General features: G+C 50.3%; 1 protein-coding gene across 2 annotated transcripts; it reads right to left on the bottom strand.

The window, feature by feature from the left end:
* Positions 1 to 1,264: 1,264 nt before the first annotated feature.
* On the bottom strand, positions 1,265 to 17,119 carry LOC102569083 (POU domain, class 5, transcription factor 3). 2 transcript variants are annotated; one of them, XM_059715512.1, is made up of 6 exons: positions 16,422 to 17,119; positions 10,038 to 10,149; positions 8,709 to 8,839; positions 6,145 to 6,291; positions 5,078 to 5,242; positions 1,265 to 4,567 (listed from the first exon to the last, which is right to left on the bottom strand). In XM_059715512.1, the coding sequence occupies exons 1-6, from the start codon at positions 16,941 to 16,943 to the stop codon at positions 4,322 to 4,324; spliced, it is 1,323 nt and encodes a 440-aa protein (XP_059571495.1). In that variant the 5' UTR covers positions 16,944 to 17,119; the 3' UTR covers positions 1,265 to 4,321. The 2 variants fall into 2 exon arrangements, with proteins under 2 accessions (XP_059571495.1, XP_059571496.1); XM_059715513.1 differs by lacking the exon at positions 6,145 to 6,291 and having other exon boundaries at positions 2,328 to 4,567; positions 16,422 to 17,114.
* Positions 17,120 to 25,797: the final 8,678 nt, after the last annotated feature.

The following is a 25,797-nucleotide window of genomic DNA, read 5'->3' as shown; positions in this document are numbered from 1 at the left end:
GGAGAAGGAGTTTAGGACCAGACCCCCTCATAAATGGGGCTGTTCTCTTGCACCTCCAAAGTCAACGTTTTACTGATACCTTTCAGCAGTCACATGGTTTGAACAAGAAGTAAGGCTGAAAGGAGCTCTCTCATAGGAAGGGACTAGAAATCAGAGGTTTCCTTGAAGATATAAAGGTCTTACAATGAAAACAAAGTGCTTAGTATGTATGTGGTTTCACTTTGGTTAAAAGCCTTCACGCTTTCAGATGGCACACAACAGATACTCCCTTCCGCCCAGAAACCAAACTTGAGGAGAAACACTGGGAACTCACAAAATCAGAGACTCACAAGGTCTGCCAGGACCCTCAACATTTGGCTTCACTTCAAAACATTAAGTGCTTTGTAGCAGCACACAGTCTTGCTGCTCCATGGGCTGCAGGGCAGGCCGTCTGGGGCACAGGGGGTGCCTTACATGGGCTAGCCAATAGCCATCCCCTGCACGGAGGTACCCTACGCCCTGGGCAGCTAAAGTAGCACATGGGGATGAGGAAGCATGCAGCCCAGGGCTACCTGCTCCCCGGTCTCCACTGGCTGAGGATCTCCCGTGCCCCAGGTAGCCGCTCCCCTCCTGGCTGGGGCAGTGCGCCTCAAGATAGGGGGAGCAGGCAGCCTTAGGTTGGCTGCTCTCCTGCCTCTGCACAACTCAGCACAGGGGACTTCACTGCAGAGACCCCCACACTGAGGCACACTGCGCCCCACTCAGCCATGGAGCAAGCTGCTCCCCCGGTGCTGAGGCACATGGAGACAGGCCCCCGTGCTGAGGCACACCCAAGGCTGCCTGCGCTCCCCCATCTCAAGGCTTACTGAGCCCCAGCATTAGGGCTCCACAGCAGGCAGTCCTGGGCTACCTGCTCCCATCTCTGCACTTGCCACTTTGGTGAGCGTTGTGCTGGTTTTTTTGCTATTGGGAAATCCTGGTGGCAAATTTTGCCCTGGTGCTGCAAATCAGCAGCGCTGGGCACCGATTAACGTGCAACTTGGGCAGTTTGTGGCACTGCAAACTTTTGTGGCCCCACAAACCACACACGCCTGCATGTTTGGATCCAGCCACTGTGGGAGAATTAGACTAGGGAGCAACAAAACACAAGGCTGTACTCAAACCCTGCCAAGGCCAAACACCATGTAGGCGTCTTTGGAATAGTTTATAGGCAGGGGCTTCTCAAGAAGGTAAGGCTATTTTGTAGGTGGTGCTTGGAAGGAAGCCACAAGAGGAAAGCATAAGATAAAGGGTTCTGGGAATGCAGCTGGGATCTTTATTTTCAATGAACATTTTTTCAGGAAAGGAAAGAAAATCCAGGGAGAAATTTCTGGGGCACTCTCAAACCATCCTAAAAAAACCACACAATCATAGCAGCCTCTATCCTAGCAATGCAATTCTACAGGGCAGTTCCAAAAGTTTTGAGAAATTCTCTTCTCAGTTGTACTGGAATTCAGAGCCTTTCTATGGAAATTGTACACCGATAGAGAACCCCTATTACATTCCATAGACTCTGCCTTAGAGGAAGCTTTAAGTTTTTTTTGTTTTTTTTAAATGAAAGTGTAGCAGGCCCGCATATTTTTACATTTCTGTGTGCATGGCAGGGATTGTTAGCCTTAGCAAACAACTAGCAGGAACTCAGTGTCATTCAATGGAATTTGCTTGGAAGGGCAGAAGGAATTTTCAAGTTGCTGGAACTGTAAAATGTCCTCTTCAGTCAGTGTAGCTGACACCAAATGCTCTCTTTAAGAGCTATCCTCATGCCTAAGCAAACCTCCCATCCCCAGCAAGAAACAGTGGTAATGAGCTTCCAGGGCAAGTCTCTCCCCTGCATCAGTTCATGGGGCTGTTTCAACTCTCACTGAGAGATGGTGCCAAGAAGTGCCCATGGGGTGGGCACCAGAGACAGAACCTTCCACACATGATGAATCATTGCAGAGCTGCTGTCTGCAGCCTGCCAAACAGAGCTGTGAACTGCTCTAATCATTTCAAGGGCGTGTTGACGCTAAGACCACTGATGGCAAGCAACGTTAAGTGTCATGAATTTAACCACAGTAAAGAAGTCCAGCTCAGAGCATTAGGTAGTACCATGATTTTCCCTCATTACCAGCACAGACCCTTGAGTGAAAAAAAGCATTCAAAATTCACAGACTAGTATCATGACATTTTAAATAAGATTTGAATTTCTATTTGCCTTCTGGCTTTTGAGTCTTAAGATTTTTCAGTCATTTCTCCAAAAAACCACAACGACTACACAAAGGAATAAAAGTGGAGTCTCTCCCATCATCACAACTCCAGGCTGAGACACATCCCATCAGATACCACATACACATAATAAAACAGCAGCAGCAACAGAAAAGCCTCATAATGGTAGAGGCATCTGGATGCAGGAGCCTTTTCAACATAAAAAAGTCAACAAAGCAAAGCTCTCAAAAAGCTGTTGTGTAGTAACCTTTTTTTTTTTTCTTTTAAATGTAAAATTTTGTAAACAACAGACCATAAAAGAAATTTGAGGGTCAGTTTTCTCAAGTTTTTCCCCCCTTCCATGCCCCCATCAAATCTGTTCACACATTTATATAAAGCACCATCTATTGGTATATACGAGTTGATTTCCTAGCACTGCTGCCAGGCTGGCAATTTCAATGGTTATTGAAGACTGCAAGGGTCTTCTGTGCAAGAGGACCCTTCAGGCTGCAACTGCAATTCCACCAGGAGGTTCCTATTTGTATGTCCATGGAAGCTTAGTAGCCCTTATTTCTGTTCCTTCTTCCCACTCTGGCAGCTGCTTGGGAGGAAAGGGGGGCATGCATTTCAAAAATGAAACCTTCCACTGGATTGTGAAAGTTTGTAGCAGAGGCCTTGTGGTTCCCATCAACTTTTCCAACCACAAACCACAGAAGCCCGAAAAAGTTCACCTTGCTTTTTAACCAAAAATTTTGAGGTCATAAGAGAGACTTGCTAGGAAGATGTTATTAATAAGCAGACACATCACAAAGTATTAAATGCTACTTAGCCCAGAAATAGGAGCATAACCCATATAGAGATTTGGGAACAGCAAAAGGTTAATGCTAGCCCCTCTCCAGATGATTTGAGGCTGTGGGGGATGAACTTTGATAAAGTAGGTCACTCCTGAATAAACTATGCCCTATGAATGCTGAACAACATCCTTTGTGACATCTACATGGATGAGCCCCAGAGCTGGGCAATTGCTGGTAGCTACATGGTCAAAGACTCACTCAACACAGGACTTGGAGCAGGAGCCCCCTGAACAGAACAGCCCTGCAGGGCAATCACTGTTTGTACTGCCTAGACAGCTCCTCCAGCCTCACTTCTCATTGTGGCCATCAAGATGAGGCCTAAGTGGACCACCAAATAAATTTAGCAAACCAGGCCAACCTGTAAGAAGATGACAGTAATGGGTGCAAGGGAGGGGGGAAATTTTTTTAAAAATTAAAAAAAAAAAAAAGTTTCCAACAGATGCAGACCTGGTACCAGAGGCTGGGATCTGCTAAGGAGGCACAAGAACCCAGCTTCCTCTGACATTCAGTGGGCATTTAACTCCTTTAAGCTCCTTGACAAATACCAGGCCTAAGGCTCATATGGGGCTGCGAGTCCATTAGGGTGACTCTCCTCTCTGTGAACTCATGCAGCCCTGGCCAGGGGGACAGAGGGAGAGAAGATCACATTCACACTAGAAATTGCTACACAGGGTTCCCGGTTTAAAAACTAGAAATACATAAAATGCCATTTGCAAAAGAGTGACTGAGCCTAGCCCCAGAAGAGGGGCAGCATAGGTAGATTAATGAATGGGGAGAAGTCACCTCCCCTAGTGGGGCAAGGAACACAGACCCCAAGTAGGGGGAGTGGTGGACCAGAGGAACTGGGAAGGGCTGGGAGGGAATCCAGAGAGCAAGTGTCCACTCTGTCTGGGCCCTGACAGGGACAGAGATGCAAGTGGGGACAAGGGGGGCAGCTGCCTTAGGCCACCTTGCACCTCTCCCACAAGGATCTGCACACAGGGGCAGTCTGTAGATTGTGCCCCGTGTAACAAACATGCTATCTACACGACTTGTTCTCACTTCCCTGTGCCTCCCCCACCCCCAACAAAACAAGAGACATAGCAAAATATAGCAAAAGCCCCATCCCCACAACTTTCCTGCTCCAAGATCAGTATCTGGGGAAGAGGCCTCAGCAGCCATCCCTCGGAGTGGGACTGAGGCACCCAGTGGAGCTGCACTGTCCAGGGGACACCCCCATTCAGCTCCTAGGGCACCCTTCACCCAGCCCCCCCAACCCCCTCTGTTCAGTTGCCATTGTTCCCCATGGAGACCCCAGGTTGCAGAGCTTGAGAGAAGATCTCGCCTTTGTGGAAAGTCGGCATGTAGATGGGTGGAGGAGAGGCCAGGGGCGCCACAGCATAGCCTTGGCTCGTCACCGGGGCAGGCATGGCTTGGTTCATGTCGTACATCCCTGCCTCATTCTCATTGCCAAAGGGCAGCAGCAGCCGCTTGCCCTTCTGGCGCCGGTTGCAGAACCAGACCCGAACCACCTGGAGGGATAGGAGGAAGGGGCATGGGGAAATAGAAATGGAGATGGATCAGCCCCATGAGTTGCATACATTCCTCCCTGGAGCCAGCAAGATGCACAAAAAAGAAGGAGCTTAGACCCATTCTCCATCGGGAAGTTGCCTACTTTCCTTCACTTCCACCCTGAAGTCCTGCCCTGAAGCATCCACCATCCTGGCTCAACAGCACAAGCTGGAGAACTCAGACTAAGTGCCAGAGAGCCCTCTGCACTAGGGTCTTTACACTGGATCTCTGCATGGGCTGCACTAGGACCATTTCCAAATGGCTATCAGCAGGTGCCTCCAGTTACTGGGACAGTCCTGGGCCTAAATTCCACCTACCAGGAGACTAACAAGCAAGCCCCCAGCACACTCCCTCTGCATCTGGGACTAGCATCTGGGCTGACACTGAGCTCCTGCCATGTTCTTATGGCTATGTACTGAATTCCACCAAGACTTCTTCTGAACCACCTTTTGCCCCAGGACCAAACCTACATCTTTATCCAGGTTAAGATCCTCTGCAATCTGTGAGATCTCTTGGGGGCTTGGCTTGACACACTTGCGGAAGAAGCTCTCTAGGGTCCCCTTGACGTTGGTCTCGATGCTGGTCCTGCGTTTCCTCTTCCGGGCCTGGGCCAGCACTTGCTCTGCATTGCACAGCTGGAAAAGCAATGGAGAGGGCAAGAGAGAAGAACCCACAGGAACCTTGGCACTTCGTTAGAGGGACCCATAGAGCAATGCTCTTCCCAAGCCCAGGCTAATGCCAAGCAGTGCTCAGCTAAGTGGAGGTAGATTGGTGACCAGTCTTGTATGACAAAGCAACAGCTTGCCAAAAGATTCACCCTACCATTTGGTCAAGTCTGTCAAGCACACTGCCACAAAGGCCCCTCTCTGACCACCTAGGGCAACACTGGCACTTACTGGTTGGCTTGCAGGGGGCAAGTTTCCAATGGAAAGAGCTTTCAGCTGTTGCAGGAGACACTGGAAGATTTCACTTGTTCTGCTCCCTCCAGGAGACACTATCTCTCCACCCCTTCCACCCCCCACCACAAACAGCCCAGCACAAGACACCCTGAGGCTGGGGAAAGACCAGTTCAAAAATTACAGATGGATTATAAAATGTGTCACATCAGCCCACCTATGAGAGGTGGGGGGAGGCAGGTGGCAAATGGAGAATTTAAACAGATATGTTTTAAGCATATCAGACGAGGAAGCCAGCATGAGAAGATGTGGGCTAAGCAGCAGGCAATTAAAGAAGATATTGCATCAGTCCTTGTTGCAGAAGGCATTAGGGAGATCCCTACCAGAGACCTGCTCTGAGGTAGCAAGGTTGAGGTAGTGCTAGTGGCTGCAATGCTAAAGGAAGATCTACAGGGAATTGCTGGTCAAGGACCAACCATCAGCAGGGCCAGATGGCATCAGCTGAGGCACCAAAGGAATTGGGTCATCAGTCCCAGCTGGGTTGACAGGGTCTGGAGTCTCTGAAATCAGCTGCTAGGTTGGAAACCTTCAAGGCAGCTGTATGGGCCATAGCATACTCCAAAATCTCTGCAGTCATGCACCTTAGCATGACCCCCTGCCCTGGGGGGTACAATGGATTCAGAAGGCAGCTTCACAGCTGGACCCAGGTCTGCCTGTATGGGAAGGGATTCCTCCCCAGCTGAAACCAGGGGTTTCAGAGCCCCTTCACTCCACTCCAGCCCTCTGACCTAGAAATCAGAAAAGTATGTTGGAAAGGCCCTCCAGAGGTCATCTAGGCCCTCCCCAAGGCAGGATCACCCCAATTGAAACCACCCTATACAAATCCATTGTGTAGCCTCTTAGCAAAAAATCTGTTAAAATGACCTTGAGACACCCCAGGAACCGGACCATGCCCCTGCCTCCCCTGACTACAGAGGAAGGCAAATCCCCCAGGATGTACCAAACTGACCATGGGGTAAAATTCCTTCTTGACCCCTAGCATAGTGATCAGCAGGAATCTGGGTTTTTCATTTCCCACAGAAAAATAGAGAAAACCATGGATTTCCCATTTTTAAAATCAGAGAAAACACAGATTCTCTCTTTTAGCAGAGAAACCCAGATTCCCCACTTTTGCAAAGAGCTCTGCAGACTAGTTGAGTTGCAGCCTGCAAAAGCTGTTTGCAAAAGAGGCAAAGAAACCCCCCCCAACCCTGCCCAGAAGGGAAGGGAAGGGAAGGGAAGGGTGTGAGCATTGACTTTACCGGAGGCTGCTTCAGACTCACTCTTCTTGGAGATAAGTAGGGCTTGGGGGTTGCAGGGAGGTTTGCAGCTGGCCAGGCACTCTGGTTTGGAGGGGTTTGCAGCCTTCCTGCTCCTGCCTGGAGTGTCCAGACGGCTGCAAACCCTTGCCACTCCCAGGCAGCTTCCCTTCTCGGCCGGAGTGCCCAGCTGGGCAGCGACCAAGCTGGCTGGGGGCTGAGGGGGTGGGGAGGCTGCCCCACCACACCCAGCCAGAGTACCCAAGGGACTACGAACCTCCCCCACTCCCAGCCAGAGTGCCCAAGCTGGTTGGGGGCTGACAGAGCAGGGAGGTTTCTAGCTGGCTGGGCACTCCAACCAGGAGACAGGGGGTTTGCAGCCTACCCATTCCCTCAGCCAGCTTGGGCACTCTCTGGCCTGGGGGGGGGGGGGCAAGTTCCAGGTAGCTGGACACCCTGCTGCCCTCCCCCAGGCCCTCCAGATCACAGTGTGTGCAACTGGCATGGCAGAGCCATGCAGGAAAGCTGCCTTGGCCATGCTTCCTGTGTGCATGGGGGCAGCACAGGGTTATACACCTCGCAGCTGCCCCTGCCTGCAGGGGAAGCATGGCCAAGGCAGCGCGGAGTTCGAAGCAGCATGCAGCTTTTGTGCATGTCCCCCTGTGTGCTGCTGCACCGGGTTGCACATGCTGCAATCTGGAGGGCAGCAGGGTGGGGAGCATGATCCCACAGTATGCACACACTCTGCCCCCACCCCCACAGATCTCATGTGCGGGTCCCATCTGCCCCTCGGGAGTGCATGCTGCAGCCAGGAGCCAGCCCTACTCGAGCCCACAGCAGGCAGGCAGCGGCGTGGAGGGGGGAAGCTGGCTCCTGCTCCAGCAGCTGCTGGCTGCCTTCCTTTGGGGGCAGGAAGCTGTGGACCTGGGTCTCTGGCCCCATAGCCCTGGCAGCTGGGGTCCCCTCCGGCGGAGCTTGGGACAGGGGATTTAATTTTAACCACAGATTTTTGGATTTTTTTTAAAAATCAGAGAATTTGTGATTTTTTTTTTTATTTTTTTTTTATCATGGAAAACCAGGATCCCTGGTGATCAGTCTGACCCTGTGCAGGGAGGCAAGACTGTAACCAAGAAACAGGGGAGGCAGGGCAGGCAGGAAGGGGAAAATCCTTCCCAACCCCACATGGCAAGCAGCAAAGCCCAGAAGCATGAGCAGTACCCATAGCAGAACATAAGTGTAGCTCTTCCTAAATCACACCCCTGACCAAGGCTTATCCAACCTCTTTCTGAACTTCTCCAGCAAGACAGATTCAACAACTTTTCTAGACAGTCCGTTCATTTGCCTCACTGTACCAACAATGAAGAAGTTTTTCCTGATGTTCCACCTTAACAGATTTTGCTGCAGCTTCAAGCAATTGGACCTGACACAAAAGGGGCTGTTGCAGAGGCAAGACATTTATCCTGGGATTTCAGGACAGAGTGGAAGACAAGGGGGAAGGGGAGGAGGTCAGGTGTGCACTCCCCACAGTACAGGTACCAGGGGCCACTCAACTGGCAGCTGTTCATCAGGGCACCCAAGAGGAAAACCAGGAGTAATGGTCACAAACCCCTGGAAGATCAATTCAGGCTCATCATCAGGAAAAACTCCTTCACAATCAGGGTGTCCAGACTGTGGAATAAGCTCCCTCCAGAAGTAGGGCAATCACCTACCATGGAAATCTTCAAGAAGAGATTAGACAGTCACCTTGCTGGGGTCACCCGAGTTGCAATCTATGAATTTAAGTGGAATGGAAAGGCCACACTACTGGAACACTCTTCGCCCCCAGCTCTGTTGCAGTAGGTCTTGACCACTGGGACAAGACAGCAGCCCTAATCCAACATATCCTGCCCCTTCTCACCCCCACTTACCTCTTGCATATTGTCATTGTTTTCAGCCTCATTGAGCCAGCGCTGCAGCAGCGGCTTCAGCTTGCACATGTTCTTGAAGCTCAGCTGGAGAGCTTCAAAACGGCAGATGGTTGTCTGGCTGAACATCTTCCCTGGGGGAGCATGGAAGAGGGAGGTAACTCATACTGCAGGGGAGGAACAGGTTGCCAGGCCCATCCCTCATACCAAGCTTAGAATCATAAAGTTGGTTCTGGAAAGACCCTCTAGAGCAGTGGTTCTCAAACTTTGTTTTTTGCAGACCACTTGAAAATTGCCGAGGGCCTTGGCAGACCACTTAAAATATGAGTTGTGTGCTTTAATTTGTAGAACAAAAAAAAAAAAGTTTAATATCAGTAGTCTTAACCCTTCTAATGCCATGGATGTGCCTGTTTTTTTGAGCAAAGTTTTGGGAAGTCGGGTGTAATGTTTGTCAGCTTTAGCCTTAGGTCACCTTTCTGCAGACCACCTGAATGGAGCTCATGGACCAGTGGTGGTTCACGGACTAGTTTGAGAATCTGTGCTCTAGAGCTCATCTAGTCCAGCCCCCCAGAGGCAGGATCACCTCTATCCACCCTGTACAAATCCACTGTCCAATCTAGAAATAGAACTACAGTCAACCCTGACACACCCACAAGACAATACCCTAACCTGCCACAGGTAAAGGTGGAGGACTGTCAAGGGAAAAAGAACTCCCCCCTCACCCACACACACACACACACATTATGACCTAGCTATGGAGCATCCGTGATGCTGGGGCTGCTGCTGAATCTGGGAAATCCCCGTCTGAGCCTGTGCAGCTGGGCTCCCCACCTCTGGGACAGGCCATGGTCATCTGCTCCCTTACCTTGTACCCTGGTATGGAAGAAAGTTGGGGGGGAGGGGGTCTCTCCTGCTCCTTTCCTTAACTGAGAGATCTTTCGGCAGCTGAGGTCCCTCCCTACCCCTCCTGGCTGGTTCTGGCCACCCCACAATTTTATCATCTTCCACCGTCTACTGGGGAGGAAATCAAGTCACACCAGGTGGATCAGGTACTAGTTCACCTCTCAAAAAACATTTAACAACAATTTAAAAAATTACCCTCAGCTGCTTCAGAAGTACTGGCTAAAGCATCAGGCTGAGTCCTCAGGGTATTTACAGGGCTCTGACCTTCCAGCTGCTCTGATTGTCATACTCGGGAGGAAGCTGCCCCTTTTTGAGAGGAATGCGACTACTCCTGCCTTCCCCTACCCTAGATGCATTATCTTTCCACCCAGACAACCCTAGAAACACCAGAGGGGCCCGGGGCAAGAGGAGAAAAGGGCTGACGCTCACCGTAGAGAGTCCCCAAAGCCAGCCCTACATCAGCCTGTGTGAACCCCAATGTGATGCGCTTGTGTTTGAGGTCCTTGGCAAACTGCTCCAGCTCCTCTGACGTGGGAGTGTCCTAGATAAAGCAGCAGAAAACATTTCTGTGAGTGTTCAGGGAAATACCCACAACCCTGAGTGTGATGCAAGGGGGTGGGAAAGAGAGAGGTGGCTTTGCTCAGACAGCAGACAAATGCATGCAGCAAGCCCTGGTGAGATGAGTTTCATTTCTGCAGCCACCCCTGGGTTCCAGCACAGCAGCTGTGACAGGCATCTGAAGGGCCGTGGTCCTAGGTGGTTTATCTCAGCAAGCCTTCACCCCGCCATTCAGCCATGGTGCAGAACCCCAGAAGGAATCCCTTTAGCTGGACACTTCCTGGGAAACTCAATTTAGCTGCAGGACACTGTTCCATGTTGCTCCATCTCATTCTGCTTCACAGCAGAACTTCTACCTCAGAAGTCCCCATAACCAGTGGTTCTCAACCTTTTTTGTACCAGAACCCATTTGTAAACATTGATGACCAGTCCAGACCCAGTTCCCTTCACTCCCAACCCACTGCCCCAGATCCGCAATGTGTGGGGCAGGGGGTGGGTGTGTGGGGCATAAGGGCCCCAAGCAGCCAGTTGCAGGCAAGGACAAACCAGTTTCCTTCATTTTTCTCCTTTAAAAGAGAATCCATTTTTAAAGTTTGTTCACAACCCTTTCATATATTTTTGCAGCCCACAGGTTGAGAAACGCTGGCCTACACATCCCACTGCCTGGTACAGTTTGCAAGGAGTGTGCAACCCCCACCTCTTTCACATAGCCCTGTCTGTCTTCCTCACATAGCCTGGTATGATGTTGAAGCCAACTTCTGCAGGGAGAGTGAACTTGAACAGCAAGACTGGAGGGGAAAAAAAAAAAAAGAGGTGTAGGAAGAAAGGGGCCAGTGATGCAGGTCAGGCCCAAGATGACAGCTGAACCATATAAAGGAAGTTTGATAAATACAGTAACTTTTTAAAAGCAGACAGACTCAAATTCTGTGTCTTTGAGGCATATCCTCCTTCCCCATAACACCACCACATACATCCCCACTCCCTAGGGTCAGCTTCTCATTCCACCCTGGGCAAGTGCCCTCTAAGATAATGGATTAGACACAGAACTACCTATTCTATACAGCAGGGGTGGGCAATTATTTCAGGTGGAGGGCCACTTACTGAGTTTCGGCAAGCCAATGAGGGCCGCAAGACAGGCAACCAGGGGCAGATAAGTATTAATTTCCTAAATTTTTAGGGGCCCCACAGGCCAAATAGAACGACCTGGTGGGCTGCATCTGGCCCGCCCCTGCTATATAGCCTGCCCAGGGATGGAGTCACCAAGACAGGCTGAAGAGAGTTTGATTCCTCAAGATCTCCCACTCAAATGGCCTTCTCCCCAGCGATGACAGATCTTCCCATCCACCTGCCCTATCCACCACAGGACTGAGGCCCTCCTCACCCATATACCAGAGCTGCCCACAATTAATGGGCAATTTAATCCTCACTTACCCTATACTAGGCAGGGATGAGCAGTCTCCATTTTACAGGAGAAGTGGAACCACTTGCTCAAGGCTGGGTAGAGGAAAGCAATAACAATTGCAGATTCTATTTTTTTTTCCTAGTAAAGTACTACTTTATCTTCACCACCATCTTCTTTCTGAACCCACTTTAAAGTCTTTGCAGTATTGGGAGCCTCCATCAACAACAGTTTGTTTTTCCTGCCATCAGTTAGCATAATTTCAACAGACTCCCCAAGCCCTAGAGGCATTTAGTCACACCCACCTTGATAACTTCCTGGCTCAAGGGGGTCCAAAGCCAGAATGGAACCATAATAATCCTCAACCCCTGGGGCAGGACTCAAAAGGGGGTTGAGGGGGTTGCAAGAACATACAAAACTGTTGCTTTAAAAATGGATACTTCTTTAAAGGAGCGAACTTGGGGAACTGTGGGCTTTCCCTTGCAGGCTAGCAAAGTTCCAGTCTGTGAGGGGCTGCCTGGGGGGCCCCTGCCCCACGCACACCTACCCCCCACCCCACACACTGCAGCTGGGAGTGAGGGGCACTGGCAGGGCCAGAGGACCGTTTTCAACTTAAAACTATTTTCTGGGTTGGGACTGGCCAATGTTTACAAATGGGTCCTGGTACAGAGAAGGTTGAGAACCACTAGTTTAACACTACCTTTGGCAGACTAGGTGCAGAACCTCACCTCAATTTCTATACCAAGCCCAGGACTACTCTTTGAATTCAATCCCTGAATTTCCAACATTTAACAAACTCAGTGATCTAAGCTAAAATTGCAGCTAGCACATGCTTTCAAAAAACAAAGCAACAAGTTTGCATAAGCCATACTATCTAGGGCCAAGCTCACATAGAAAGGTTGGACTGAGACATGGTGTGTGTCAAGTCTCCACTCACCAGCCAGCATGTTAACTACCTCCTCCTCCCCACTGCACAATACCTTTCCCTAAGGCCCTCCCCTTCCACCACTACTTTGGATCCTGCCCTGCTCCAGGTTGGAGGGGACAAGTAAAGAAGAGATTGGAGGCAGCTCCATAGTAGCCATAGATGAGCTCCCAGTAAGATACACCCATTGATACTGGCTGAGGAGTTGGCTCATCAGCATCTCCCCACCACATACACTTCCCATGACAGTTAGGAAGTACATAGTTGTCAAATGTTCCCTTCCCAGAAAAGGCCAGCCCTAAGCATGCATTGATTTGCACTTTACCTACAAACATGTGCAGATAGCATGGGTGATCAGCATGTGGCTTAGCCAACCCTGAGTGTGAGCAGCTACACTGCCAAGCCCAGCTCAAGTTACTGCAGCCTTACCAGAGCTGCAGGACCCAGGGAACTGTGGGAAAACTAACCAGCCCAAATTAAACCAGATTCTGAACTCTAGACCTTCTCAACCATTTTTGCACCAGGACCCATTTGTAAAAAATTGATGAACAGTCCCAACCCAGTGCCCCTCGCTCCCAAAATACTACCCCCCCCCAGTACGTGGGGCAGGGAGTAAGCGTATGGGGCAGAAGGGTGTGTATAAGGCATGGGGGGCTCCCCAAGCAGCCCCCCTCAGGCTGTAACTCTTGACAGCCTGCAAGGAAAAAGCCACTGTTTCCCATGATTTTCTCCTTTAAAGGAGAATCCAGTTTTTAAGTTTGTTCATGACCACTTTTGGGTCACGACCCATGGGTTGAGAAACACTGCTCTAGACGATGCTCCCAGTTAAATGAGTTAACTCGATAACAGCGCCACCAAGATTCTAGTGAGAAGCTGGGGTGCAAAAATGTGACAGTGATACATTAGCTAACTCTGCCCAACAACATACCCCAAAACTAACCTTTACCTCTGGACTAACCATAAACAATGCATTGACAGCAGCCACCCAACCCCAGACTACTCCATATGAGACTACCTTATAGCCTAAGGGACCCCCATCCTCATTTGAAGCGTACCACGCAGCCAGTGTGGATCTGCTACTGCTAAACCCTGTCTCTGGGGTAGAGGAGGTCACTAGAGGCTTTAACTGCTTCAGTTCCAGGTGCTTCCTACGACCAAGCACAGTTCACCTGGTCCATTGGGAGCTCCCATGGGGAAAAGAAACAAGGTGCAACCCAAGTCAGCAGGTGCAGTGTCCCAGGCAGCAAAATATTTGCTACTAGAAGGTCCATATCTGACTTTCAGCTGGCTCTGCTGCCCAAAGGGCCAATTTCTAAAATGTTCAGGCTACAGCAGCCTGCTCTAAACAGCAAAGATGAAAACATCATAGGCTTAATGTTCTATAACCTACAGCATCACATACACTGGTACAATGGGTACAAAACTTAGCCAAGCAATGTGACGGCTTTTCACATCTGCTTGACAGAGATAAAGGTCAAAGGCAGGGGATAACGTCTTTGGGATAGTGATTCTCAACCAGAGTGCCACCAGATCCTTTCAAGGGCATGCCAAGGTGGTAAGGGAAGCGAGGAAATAAGCGGATAAGATGCAGGCTCAGGTTTGTCCCTGCCTAGCAGATCCCCCATGGCCACTGCCTGGATCCCTCTGTAAAGAGATAAGCACTATAATACATAAAGCTAATTTTTGGACTTGGGTGCCACTCAATTCCCAAGTTAGAGCCATGCCTTGAGTCTAAAAAAGGTTGAGAAACACTTAGAACTATAAAGGTTGCAAGAAAGGGAGAGCCACAACAGACCATCCATACTCGGGTTCTCATTTACACACCATTTTCAGAGCAGCCCTTCCCAGATCTGCTGTGGCACAGTTTATGAATCTTGCCTCAGTTCCCAAATATTCTGACCAGTCAGCTATTCTGGCACACGTAATCACCACCCCTCTCGCTTTAAATAAGGGTCCAGTAATGCAAGGGCTAGTTGCATACAGAGTTGGGCCTTCTCAGATGCTCCATCCATCCCAGAGATCCAGAAAAAAAGTTCTTCCTTCTGTTGCTTGAGGAGGGGGTGCCTTACTTGTCAGAGATGTAGATTGTCCCCAACTTTCCTGAATGATCCACCAAGAGACCTCCAGGCTTCTCCATACTGAGTTGCACCAAATTTACACCTCCTCCCCAAAGTTAGTGATGCAAACCCTAGGTGAGCTTAAGCTTAAGCCAATTTGCACCAAGCTAAAATAGTTTGAGGTTAATTTACCTGTGAATCAAGAAACTGAACAGGTTAAAGTTATGATTGCCTGACAGGATCCAACTTCTACAGCCAAAGTAGCTGGATTTTTAAAAATTTCACTTAAAACAACAACAATAGTTGGAGGGGGCGGGGGAATGTAAAAGCAGGTGTTATGAGCCTTGATAGCTTTTTTGCACAGAAGAGGCAAAAAATGGCCTGCCATCCAGAGAATCTGAAACATTCCTTGGAAAATTATATGGAAACAGCAGCTCTGGTATGCAGCAGCCAGCAGAGGGAACCCAAGCAAAAGCCGTGTTCTTATCTTGAAGATCATCCAGGTTTAGATGATAGCCAGAGACAAATATGGAAGTAAGTCCTATTCAAAGCATCAGAAGAGAGTTTGAACAGTACTGTTATGGCTCAGGATGGGATCCAGAAACCCACCGTCAGCCTGGCAGTGTAGCCACAGTACAAGCCTTTCGAAACTGGTAAGGCCCCTCCTTGAAGGACATCCAGAGCAGCAAGCTGCATTTAAGAGCAAAGCCACAGACACTTGGCTGCTTTGCCATTTCATCCTGTACCTTAGGTGGGACTTTAACACCACTGCCAAACCTAGGCAAGAGGGGAGGTGATGTGGGAAGGAAAAATGGCTTTGAAATACAGCGCAATAGGGTAACACTGTGCCCTGGTGAAAGCATGCGGTTGCAAAACCTGACATCCTCTGCTATTGAGGCTCTTGATTCAGTGTCCGTAATCAGCTTCTTCCATCTATGGCTATTGTAAGACACAAGGTCATAAAGCCCTTAGGGGGCTGAACTGAAACTCTGCCTAAGAGAGCTTGGTAAGAAGACTGGAAGGAAGAAAGTGGGGGGGGGTTGCACGCCTGTTGCAGAATGAGGGAAGGCCACCGCCACAGAGCCAAGACCACTGAGCAGCTCTGGCACTGAACCCAAGTCCCAACAAGCAGCATGAGTCTCTGCAGGTTTGAACCCAACTTCTGGTAACCCCGATCTCCTCAGCCCTGCCACTGCAGCCTCTTCCTTCTGTAACTCCCCAGGAAAGGTTCTGCCTTGCGTTGTGCAGGTGGTCAGACCAGATCGCCTCACAGCCTCTTCTGACTTCAAGTTCTGCAGACCAACAGAGAGGCTGAAAACTAGAGGCTCATGGAGAAGCAAAAGGAAAACAAAGAAAAGCCTGGAGAAGAGAAAATTGGGAATTGATGTGGGAGAGAGAGAGAGAGAGAGACCTGGAGGGTTTAGGCTAGTAGAACCATCCCACCTACCGTACAAAGCAGCCTTGTAACCAGACTGCTTGCCACACAGAGCGCTCGTGGCATGGGGCCCAGCTGTGCTCTCCCTGGACTGGAGCTTCTCATTTGATCTTTAAACCCCCTACTCCCAGCTCCATACCCGGCTGCCTCACGCTGCCCTAACCCCACTAATCAGGGGTCCTTTTGGAGGGAGACATAAAGACAAGGCAAAGTCTGCAGACAAACTTCCAGCTCAAGGTCTGGAGGAAAGAGCAGCCTCACAAGGCCACGCAGGTGCAGCCAGATGTTCATGCGGCACAGGCCAGCAGAGGGTCGGGCTCCCCGGCGCACAGGCGGTCTTGGCCGGGACCAGCCAGCGCTGCCGGGAGAGCGCAGGGGCCGGGGCAGGCGGTGCCCGGGGCTCCCCGCAGCGGAGCGCACGTCGGGGCCGGGCGCTTACCTCGTCGCCGCTGTCGCTGGAGTGGCCGCCCTCGCTGGCGGCGCCGCTGGAGCTGGAGCTGGCGCTGGAGCTGCCCAGGCCCGAGAGGGCGGCGGCGCCCTGGTGCAGGGCGCCGGGGTAGAGGGCGCGGGGCCCGGGGAAGACGCCGAGGCCGGGGAAGGGCTGGCTGGGCACGGGGCTGCCGCAGGCGGGCGCCGGCCAGAACGGGGCGGCCCAGGGCGGCGCGCAGCAGGGCGGCGGGGTGCCCTTGGCGTCGGGGGAGCCGGCCGGGCGCTCCGCCTCGGGCGCCGGCTCCTCCTTGGCCGCCCGCCGCCCCTCCAGCAGCTGCGGGCCCGGCGGCGGCGGCGGCGGTCCGGCCAGCCCCAGCTGCGGCTCCGGGTACCAGGGCTTGGGCTCGGCCGGCGCCAGCTCAGCCCCGTACTCCACCTTCACGGCCGGGAAGGCGAAGAAGCCCTGCTGGGGCGGCAGCGCGCCGTAGCCGCCCCCGTCCGGCGCCAGCCCGAAGCCGTCGGGGCTGAACATGGTGGCGGGGAGCTCGTCCGCTCCACTCCGCTCCGCTCAGCGCGCCATGAGCCGGGCCCGGCCCGGCCGCCCCGCGCCGCTGCTGCCCTGGCTCCGAGGGGCGGCGCGGACCCCTCTGAGCCCCGACGTGCGGCGGGCCCGCGGCTTGGGCCGCTATGGTAATGGGCCGCCCGCGATTGGCCCCGCCGAGACAATGGGCGCCAATGGCTTGTAAATGAACTTGATTCCCGTGGCCCGGGGCGGCCCGGCCCCTCGCCCACACCTGGGCTCCCTCCCGGCCCCCCGCGGGCACCCCCGGGACAGCGTGAAGGAGGGTCCATTAGCCACAGTGGAAAAGGGGGCTGAGGCCTCTCTCCCCTGGGCCAAGAAGAGCCCCTGCCTGGGGCCGCTCCCTTACAAGGCCTCTGGCACCTTCGGGGGTGTCTGGGGCCGGCCCCCGTCAGGACATCGGGCTTGATGGGCTCAGGATCATAGAAAGTGAGGGTTGGAAGGAACCTCAAGAAGTCCAACCCGTGCTCAAAGCAGGCTCATCCCAGGAGGGTGTTGTAAGGACAGGCCAAGGATGGGGATGCCACCCCCTCTCTAGGCAACTTGTTCCAGGGCTTCACCACCCTCCTAGTGAGAGTTTTTTTTTTTCCTAATATCCAACCTAGACTGCCCCAATTCATCAGGGTAAGTCACTCTTTGGGGTGGAGGTTGGACGGGGCCTGCTCCTGGATAGCTGGAGGCCAAGAGCCAAAATGGCTGAGACGGGCTTGGCCGATGGCAGCCTCCTACAGAAACCAGGGTTAGATAAGGAGAGGGGTAGCACATCACAGAGCTGGCGCCACTCCTGATGGTTCGAGTGTTGCCCTCTTCTCCCCCACCCTGCCCGATGGCCCAAGGGGCTTTAGTTGCAGAATCCCAGCTCCTCTTGGGCAGCCTACTCTGTTTCAAGAGTTTTTTTTCTCAGGAGGTGAGTGCAGCCTTGAGGGCTATGGTCACCTGGGGTGGAGGTGTTTTGCTTGGCTGGTGGCTGGCCTCTGAACTCAGCTGATCGTGACCCTCTTATCACTCAGGATGATCTAATCAAGGAGAAGCCAGCAGCACTGTTTTCTCTATCTCAAAGGACTTTTCTTCCCTATTGCCCAGTTTTACAGTGATGCTGTTGCACCTTGGCTTATTTTAAACACAAAGCCCTCCCTGCCCCCATCTCTTCTTCATCATATTGATTACAACCCGTGGGACTATCCTTTCAGCCCATTAAATAATTAACATGCAACTGAGAACAGCCCTCTCCAACAGCCAGTCCCTGCAGCAAGGGCTCATCAGGTGGCAGACGCAGGGTGACCCCAGCAGCATGTGGGCAAGAATCTCCTGGAGGCACTGTGGAGTAGAGAGGGGTCCCAGGCTACCAGTGATTTTACCTATTGATTAACCTGCTTCATTGATAACTGCTGGTCAACTGGCTTTGGAGTCTCTCACTCTGAGATAGGCCAAACAGATAGGTCTGAAGAGGCCCCATTTCCTTTGTCTTTGGGACAGGGCTGCCTGAATGGAGGGTAGTTTGTCACTGATTTATGAAACAATGGCTTTGGATTATAGCTGGTGGGCTGTGACTACAGAAACTACAGTTTGTAGTTCCTGAAAAAAGCCTGAGTTTCCAAAGGGCTTAAGTACCCTGAGCTCCAGTTCAGGTCAATGGGTTTCATACCACAAGACATTGGTGGGGGGCAACCCAGGCACTAATTCTGTCATTGCACTTAAAAAGTAAAATAACAGAAACAGAGGGAGACAAGGTTTTTGGGGTAAATCTGGTATCTGCTATGTCTTTAGACCAACACGGTTACAACCTACACCCCATAAACAGGGAGAAACTCCAGTCCCAGCAGGATTCCAGCAGGCTCCAGCAAGGCCAAGTTTTAGCCCAAAATGTTTGGACTGTGAGTGGAGTGGGGCATAGACTGTCATTTCCTAAGTATTTATACATAGCACAAGACCTGCTTGGATTGCCATTGCTGCAATATAAAGGATACTTTGTCCACCAAGAAACAATCTTGAAAGTATATTGAGGTTGCCTGGTCAGTCATTCTTTAGATTATAAAATGCCTGAGTTAAATACTGTATCACTTGAATTGGCCACTTTGTGCATGACAATGGTAACTAATTACATGACCCCATGCTATTTTTCCCTAAGACTCCTGCGTAAAGTAAGTAGAGTGGGAGAAAATAACTAACTCTAAGAATTTCATGGAGTCTTGTGATTTGACTGGGAGCAGAGTGGGAAGGAGTGCTGTTTTTAATCCTCCTGATCTACGTTGCAGCAATTCCTTTCCATTTAATGGTCAATACCTGGGGCACCTATGGATGCAGACTCTGGCCTCAGGCTACATTGGCTTCCTAGAAAACCTATGAAGTGGAAATGGGTATGAAATAAAACCCTGATACCCGTAAAACTCCAGCCCCATGCTTTGGATCTTGGTGTGACATCCTCAGAAAGGGAGGTAGTTTAATACTTGTGTAGCATGGCTGAAGCCTCTGGAGATGGAACAATCAGAGTGGTTTGGGCCACGTCCCCAGCCTGTCCCTGAAGCAGGAAGCTCTGAGGCCTGGTCCAGGAGGAAGTCACACTGCAGGATTCCAATTGCCAGTGATTCACCTCTGCTCCTCCCGGGCTCCAGCTGGGCCTGGGACATGTTTAGGAGATCCTTCAGCTCCACAATAACCCCCTTCCCCCCTTCTCTTTGATTTATTGTTCTTTAGCCTGGCCTCCTCCTCCTTCCCCAACCTGCTCTTTCACTCCATCCCCCCAGGAAGCACACCAACCCATCCTGCCTGGAAGAGCTCAAACACATTCCAGCTCCCCTTTCATATACAGTACCAGGGGGAAGGGGAGACGTTGACTTTGAACTGGCTCTTTGTAGAGAGGTTGCCTATTGTGGAGAGCAATGTTTTTCCTTGGGGATGTGGAGCAGGTCAGTGGGGTTCCTCACAAGCCCCTTGTCCATTTCAATGCAGCAATTCTCTTGGGTTACAGAAGGTGTTTTCCTCATTGTCATGGGGTCATTGTGTGGCTGGATCAGTGGGTTCAGCTCCCTCTGGCTGGCTGATTGGACCATCTTTGAGAAGTTGCTGCTAAAAGCTGCACGTTCCAGCTTAGCAAAGATTTTTAAAGGGGCATTTCCATAAAGCCAGGCCTCACACCAAACCCAGGGCTCCTGCAGGCTTGCAGTTAAATATGCTGGTACTACAGGAAGACAGAAGACAACAGGAAAGAAATAGCAGACCTCATATGGTGGGGAGGGGACTGACATAGACTTTTAAGAAGCAAGTCCTCTAAAGAGAACGAGTGAAAGCACTGGAATGGTGATGGGCATGCAGTGCAAACTGTATAACAGGACTAAAACAGTTTGACTGTCAAAGTGTGTTTTGGTCTGCCAAGTGAATCACAGTGGTCACTTGATGGGTTGTTAGAGGCACAGTCTATATAGTTGCAAAAAAAAGTCCTGCATTTTTGCTGGAGACCTGTCCTATATAACTACAGCTGTTTCTAGCAGGCCACATTCTGTAGTCTTTATACAAGCCAAAACCCAGCTGTTACCTCTGTGGGGTTTGCTAGGGTAAGGACAGCAGATTTTGGTTTGTTATCATGCTCACAAGTGGGAACCTATTTCAGTAGAACATCAGTGTGTGTCCCAAAGCCCCTGCACATGGGATGCTGTAAAAGTCCAGGCTTTCTAAAGTGGACTTGGGTGTCCCCAAGAAAACAAGCTTGGTTTTCCAAGGTAGCTACTGTGAGAATCAGTTCCCTCCAGTTTGGCACTCAAAAGTAAGGTTAAAAGAAAATATCACTGGTTTCTTTTGAAAATCTTGGCTACCATTGGTGTTTACAGAGTGAGGGACTGGGCCCCGAAGTCCTACCAGCTGAACTGCCGGGAGCCATACTATAGCTAAGGCTCTTGCAAGACAACCCATCCATTCTTGCTAAGGCTACTCACTGCCTGGTCTATCCAACCAGAGGTAGAAATTAAGGGCCATTGCCTATACTATGGCTTCCAACAGTTCCTCCCCTGAGCAGCTGGAACTGTTTAGTAAAATTTCCCTAGTATGGACAAGTTGCAAGAGAGAACTCTAGGCCATTCTGAACCAAAGCATTTGTTCTGGAACGAAAGGTCCTGGGCCCTGCACTTCTGTCGTAGGATCTGAAGATCCCAAGAGCATGTGAACAAAAGGGTTTCCAGCAAAGCCTGCTGGACCAGGAAGCAGGATACAAGCAGCAGCTCTTTCCTGTCTGGAAAATATCTAGGGACAGTTTGTTGGTGGGGCCTTGGCAGAGAGCCCTTCCTCCCTCCACACTGCCCTGTGTGTGAATCCTTTTCTCCATCTTTTTACCAGGAACTTAGTGTGTTAGCAGAGGCACCACATCTGAGGCTATATCTCATACAACACTAGAAATGTGAATTCTCAACCAATAACAACATAGGACATAATCCATGACTAGCCTGAATGGTTTATATTAACCAAGGGGAAGGCCTCTGAGACCACAGTGTGGTTCTCTGGACCAGGCTGCTGCTTCTGCTAACACAAAATAGCAGTTCCTAGATGCAAGAAAAGGGGATAAGAGTTTTGCAGAAGAGGAGCTGTGTTCTTTTGGCTGCTAGGAACAAGACTCCATGCAGCAGCATACCATGAGGTCTCTGCATACTGGCAGTGGCGGTGTTTCAAGCAGGTATCAGGCATTTCAAGCTTCAGTGAAGTAATTAGCTACCCCAGGCTCCCAGTTCCCTGGACGTAGCTACAATGAGCTCTCGTAAAGTCCTGTGCTAGGAGCAGATACACCATCTTTTGCATTCACATCAAGGAGCTAAAGCCATGGATCCGGGCCCCATTGCACAGAACAAAGAGATGATCTCTGCTCTAGGGAGCTCCTAGTCCAGGCCTAAGACAGCAGAATAGGTAGATACAGGTAACGAAGCACAAGGAGACACTTGTGAAGCACAAGCCCTTCAGGCTTACAAGCCTTAGGAATGATAGAAGCTCTCTGCACACAACAGAACTAATTGCTCCACATGGCAGGGCACCTGTGTACAAAATACCAAGTCTTCCCTGATAAATCCCACTATTGTCTCTAACTCTTATGTCACATCTATCTACCATGGTGATGGGTGAACACAAATAGCAGTCAAGAAAACCTGCCAGAGCAGCTCTGCTGCATTGAGGGTGCTAGGGGCAGGACAGTTTATTCTCTGCAGGAGGGAGAAGCTGCATTGATCTTGTGTGGTGCTAGAACAGGGGTGGGCAAAATGTGGCCTGTGGGCCACATGTGGCCCGCCAGGCCATTCTATCCAGTCTGCAGGGCCCCTAAAAAATGTAGAAATTTAACATTTATCTGTCCCTGCCTGCCTGTCATGTGGCCTTCAATGGCTTGCCAAAACTCAGCAAGTGGCCCTCTGCCTGAAATAATTGCCCGCCCCTGTTCTAGAACAATTCCTTAGCAGGTACCACAGAACAGTAACATCCTGCAGTTGTGAGAGGAGAAATGAGCTGTGGTGTCTGTGGGTCACCCCCAAGAACTGCACTGGCACAGTCCATCTGACTTTCACCTACAGGAGAGGGACATCCGACTGCCAGGGGATATGTCCTCAAATGCATGTCGGGGGTGGGATGGAGGCAGCCCCAGTGCTGGGGGGCCGGGAGGATGCCCCCAAGCTTACAAGCAATGGCACATAATGGATTTCTGCCAGGGAGTGAGGAGAACAGATGAGTCACACAAAGCAGATGCTTTCTCTCACATTGAATCCGGTACATATCAAGCCAGGAAGGAAACTGTTTTGTTTGACCAGCACCTGGCACTCAGGAAGCCCCAGTTCTGGACCAGAACCTCAAGAAGTTATCTCAAGAGTAAGTATTCTGCCCAGCCAGCAGCAGGGAGCAGACTCAAGAACATCTCACTTCTCTGTCCCTAAGTACTTCAAGAGCTCTGCACGCTAATGTGGGCTGCTGTAAAACCCTGCCCTGCTGTGACCTGCTGCTTACAGAACTACTGCAAACCACGCTGATGCCACAGAACCAGCATGTGCTGCAATGGCACAGAGCCACCAGACTAGTCACCTACCACGAGCCTGCACAGCAATCCCTACACACCTGTGGTAGCACTGCATTGTAGGTATCCATCCTGGTGTTCCTGATCTCTGATCTAGTAGCTGCCACTGAATTCAAGCAGACACGGTTAGAGACCCCAAACGTAGGCCTGGCTTCAGTACTAATCAAACAGCTGTTGAAGCCAACTCCAGGAAGCCGCTGCTACTGGCTCTGGTCTTCTTCATTTATCTAGATCCATGTGGCTCCAGTGTGAATGGCACTGCACTGGACCCACCAAGCAACACTATCCCCCTGTCCCCAAGAAGAGAAGGCAATTAAATATAGAGAGGAAGTAAGAAGAAAGCAGAGCTCTCTGATCTGGGTTTTTCCATCACCTCTTAGCTAAGTTTTGTGGCATTTAGACCTGAGCTGGCCAACCTGGCTAGGAGTACAGGTTAATACTCAGGTCCCACTCTCCCTCAGCCTGGTAACCAGTCCACCTCCAGTGAAGCTAAACTAGTCCTCTGCTATGTTCACACAGTTCCCCTCCAGTGCCCAGAAAGACAGACAAGCTCTCCAAGAATTCACTGAGAAAAATCAGAGTGGCTCAGCTCTGCAGTGCAAAGAATGATGGGATTTATTCCCAGATGCCCTTACAATAGGCACATGGGGGTACACTGGGAGTAGAAATAGGACCTGGAGTGTGGCTAAGCCTGTGCTTGGACATGGGGGCCAGTCTCTCAAGCAAAGCCTTGCTGTCCTTAGCCTAGGACAGCAGCAAGCACAGGCCAGTGGTAGGCAAGGTACAGCCACTCTCACATAGTCCCCTCAAGTTTCCCACTGACTCATTTCAAAGGAAAGCAGTAAATTCCCCCTTCCACCCCTCCTCCCTCCTGCTGTGTCCTGATGCCCAGCTTTTGCTGTACTCAAGCAGGTGGTGGTGATCTCTGCAGACAGAGCTCAGCTCTTGTTTTGTTCTGGAAAGATTAAGTGAGGGGTTCAGCTGGGAAGATGCAGTTTCATGGCACCTGGTAGAAGAAAGGAATATTGGTAGTTTTTGAGGTTGGGGCAAGATGAAGTATACTGAGGCTGGTGCACTATAGCTTTGACTCTATACATTAATTCCAACAAATGTACAATTCACAGTGATGTGACTCTATAATCTTCTTAGATATACATGTGACCCAACTCAGTAAAGTGTCTGGTCACTGCACTCAAGAGACAGCATTGTCCCTTTTCACAAGTGGGCAACCACAACCCAGATTTAAGTGTCTCCCCCAAGGTCATACCCATAGTCTGCAGCTGAGCAGAGAATTGAACCCAGGGCTCAAGTCCTATGTTTTTTTATCCTGATTACACCCACACAACCCCTTAATATAGATGTACTGTCCTGGTGCAAAGCATCATCTTCCATACTAAGGTGTACTTTGCATGGATTACTGGATTAAGCATTGAGGTATGAACTTCCTTGCTGCAGGCAGAACTGCTGGATGGAGTAGGGTGAATGGGACAGTGCTGAAGCTGTCAGGGCACAGAAGCACTTAATAGGAGGTTAGTCAGACAAACATAATAGCTCACAGATCTTCAGCACAGTGTAAAACCCCTGTTCAGAGAGACAGTCCCAACATTTCAACTGGAGAGAGAGTCTCAATGTGTTAGCAGCACCAAGAAAAAAGGTTAGGGAAAAATCAGTGTGGAAACTGGGTGACCTTCTTGAAAAGAAAAGAAAAGAAAAGAAAAGAAAAGTTAACCAAACTTCCTTACCCATGACATGTAGAGATGACAAATTGACAAAGTAATAAATAACATGGTTCTTACATAGATCACTTAGTCAAATGAGTGTACTTGAATATGCCTTTTGACAGTCAAAGTGATCAATTCAGGAACAAAGAATACAGGCCACACATACAAGATGGAGGATGACTGTAGAGAGCAGTCACTCTGAAAAGGACTTGGGGCAATGGGAGATTCCACCTGAACAGGAATTTCCCAAGGCTGTGCAGGCGGGGCTAATACAAAGAAATGCAGGAGTAAGAAGGCAGTATTATTTCTGCAAATGGTATTTGCAAGACTGTTCCTAGATACCAGGTCTAGTTCTGATATTGACCCTCAAAAGAAGATTGGAAAACTGGAGAGGATTCAGAAGAGGGGTCCAAAAACAATATCCAAAACACCCTTACCGTGATCCTTAGTCTTCCATACAAAGGTTGATGTCTAAGACGTGATTTGAACATGTTCAACTAACTGCTAGGGAAGAGATATATGTGATGCCAGCAAAAGACCGAATGAGATCCAGTGGTTGGAAGCTGGACAGGTTAACGCCAGAAATAAGGAGCAAGTTCTTAATAGAAAAGCTATTAACCATTAGAAAAGTATGTAAATCTCTTCCCAAAAATCACATCTGAGCTCCCACCTTATGGGCTTAATACAGAAATTACCAGGTAGGTCCTACGTAAGGACATCTACCAATGCTTAGATGGCACATATTGCACTGGTATAAAAAAAACTACTTGGGAGTGTTGCAGCAAAATGTATCAGTGCAATAACACTTCACTTGGGCTTTGCTCAATGCAGCTGTATTAACATAGCTACTAGGGATGAAGAGCCTCACTGTAGATCCTACTTGAATTCCTAGTTGTAAAACCACATCCAGTGTAGAAATCATATCATCATCACAGACCTGCCTTCCACTGGAGGCGAGAAGGAAAATCCTTTCCAAGTCTTGACCCAAAGAAACAAAAAAAGTACATCCAGCTATTTATTCTGGTGCAGGTTGCCTTTAAAAGGACAGGAT

The sequence above is a fragment of the Alligator mississippiensis genome, chromosome 12, assembly GCF_030867095.1.
Source record: "Alligator mississippiensis isolate rAllMis1 chromosome 12, rAllMis1, whole genome shotgun sequence".
Classification (NCBI taxonomy): Eukaryota; Metazoa; Chordata; order Crocodylia; family Alligatoridae; genus Alligator; species Alligator mississippiensis.
This window is presented reverse-complemented; position numbering and strand designations above follow the sequence as displayed.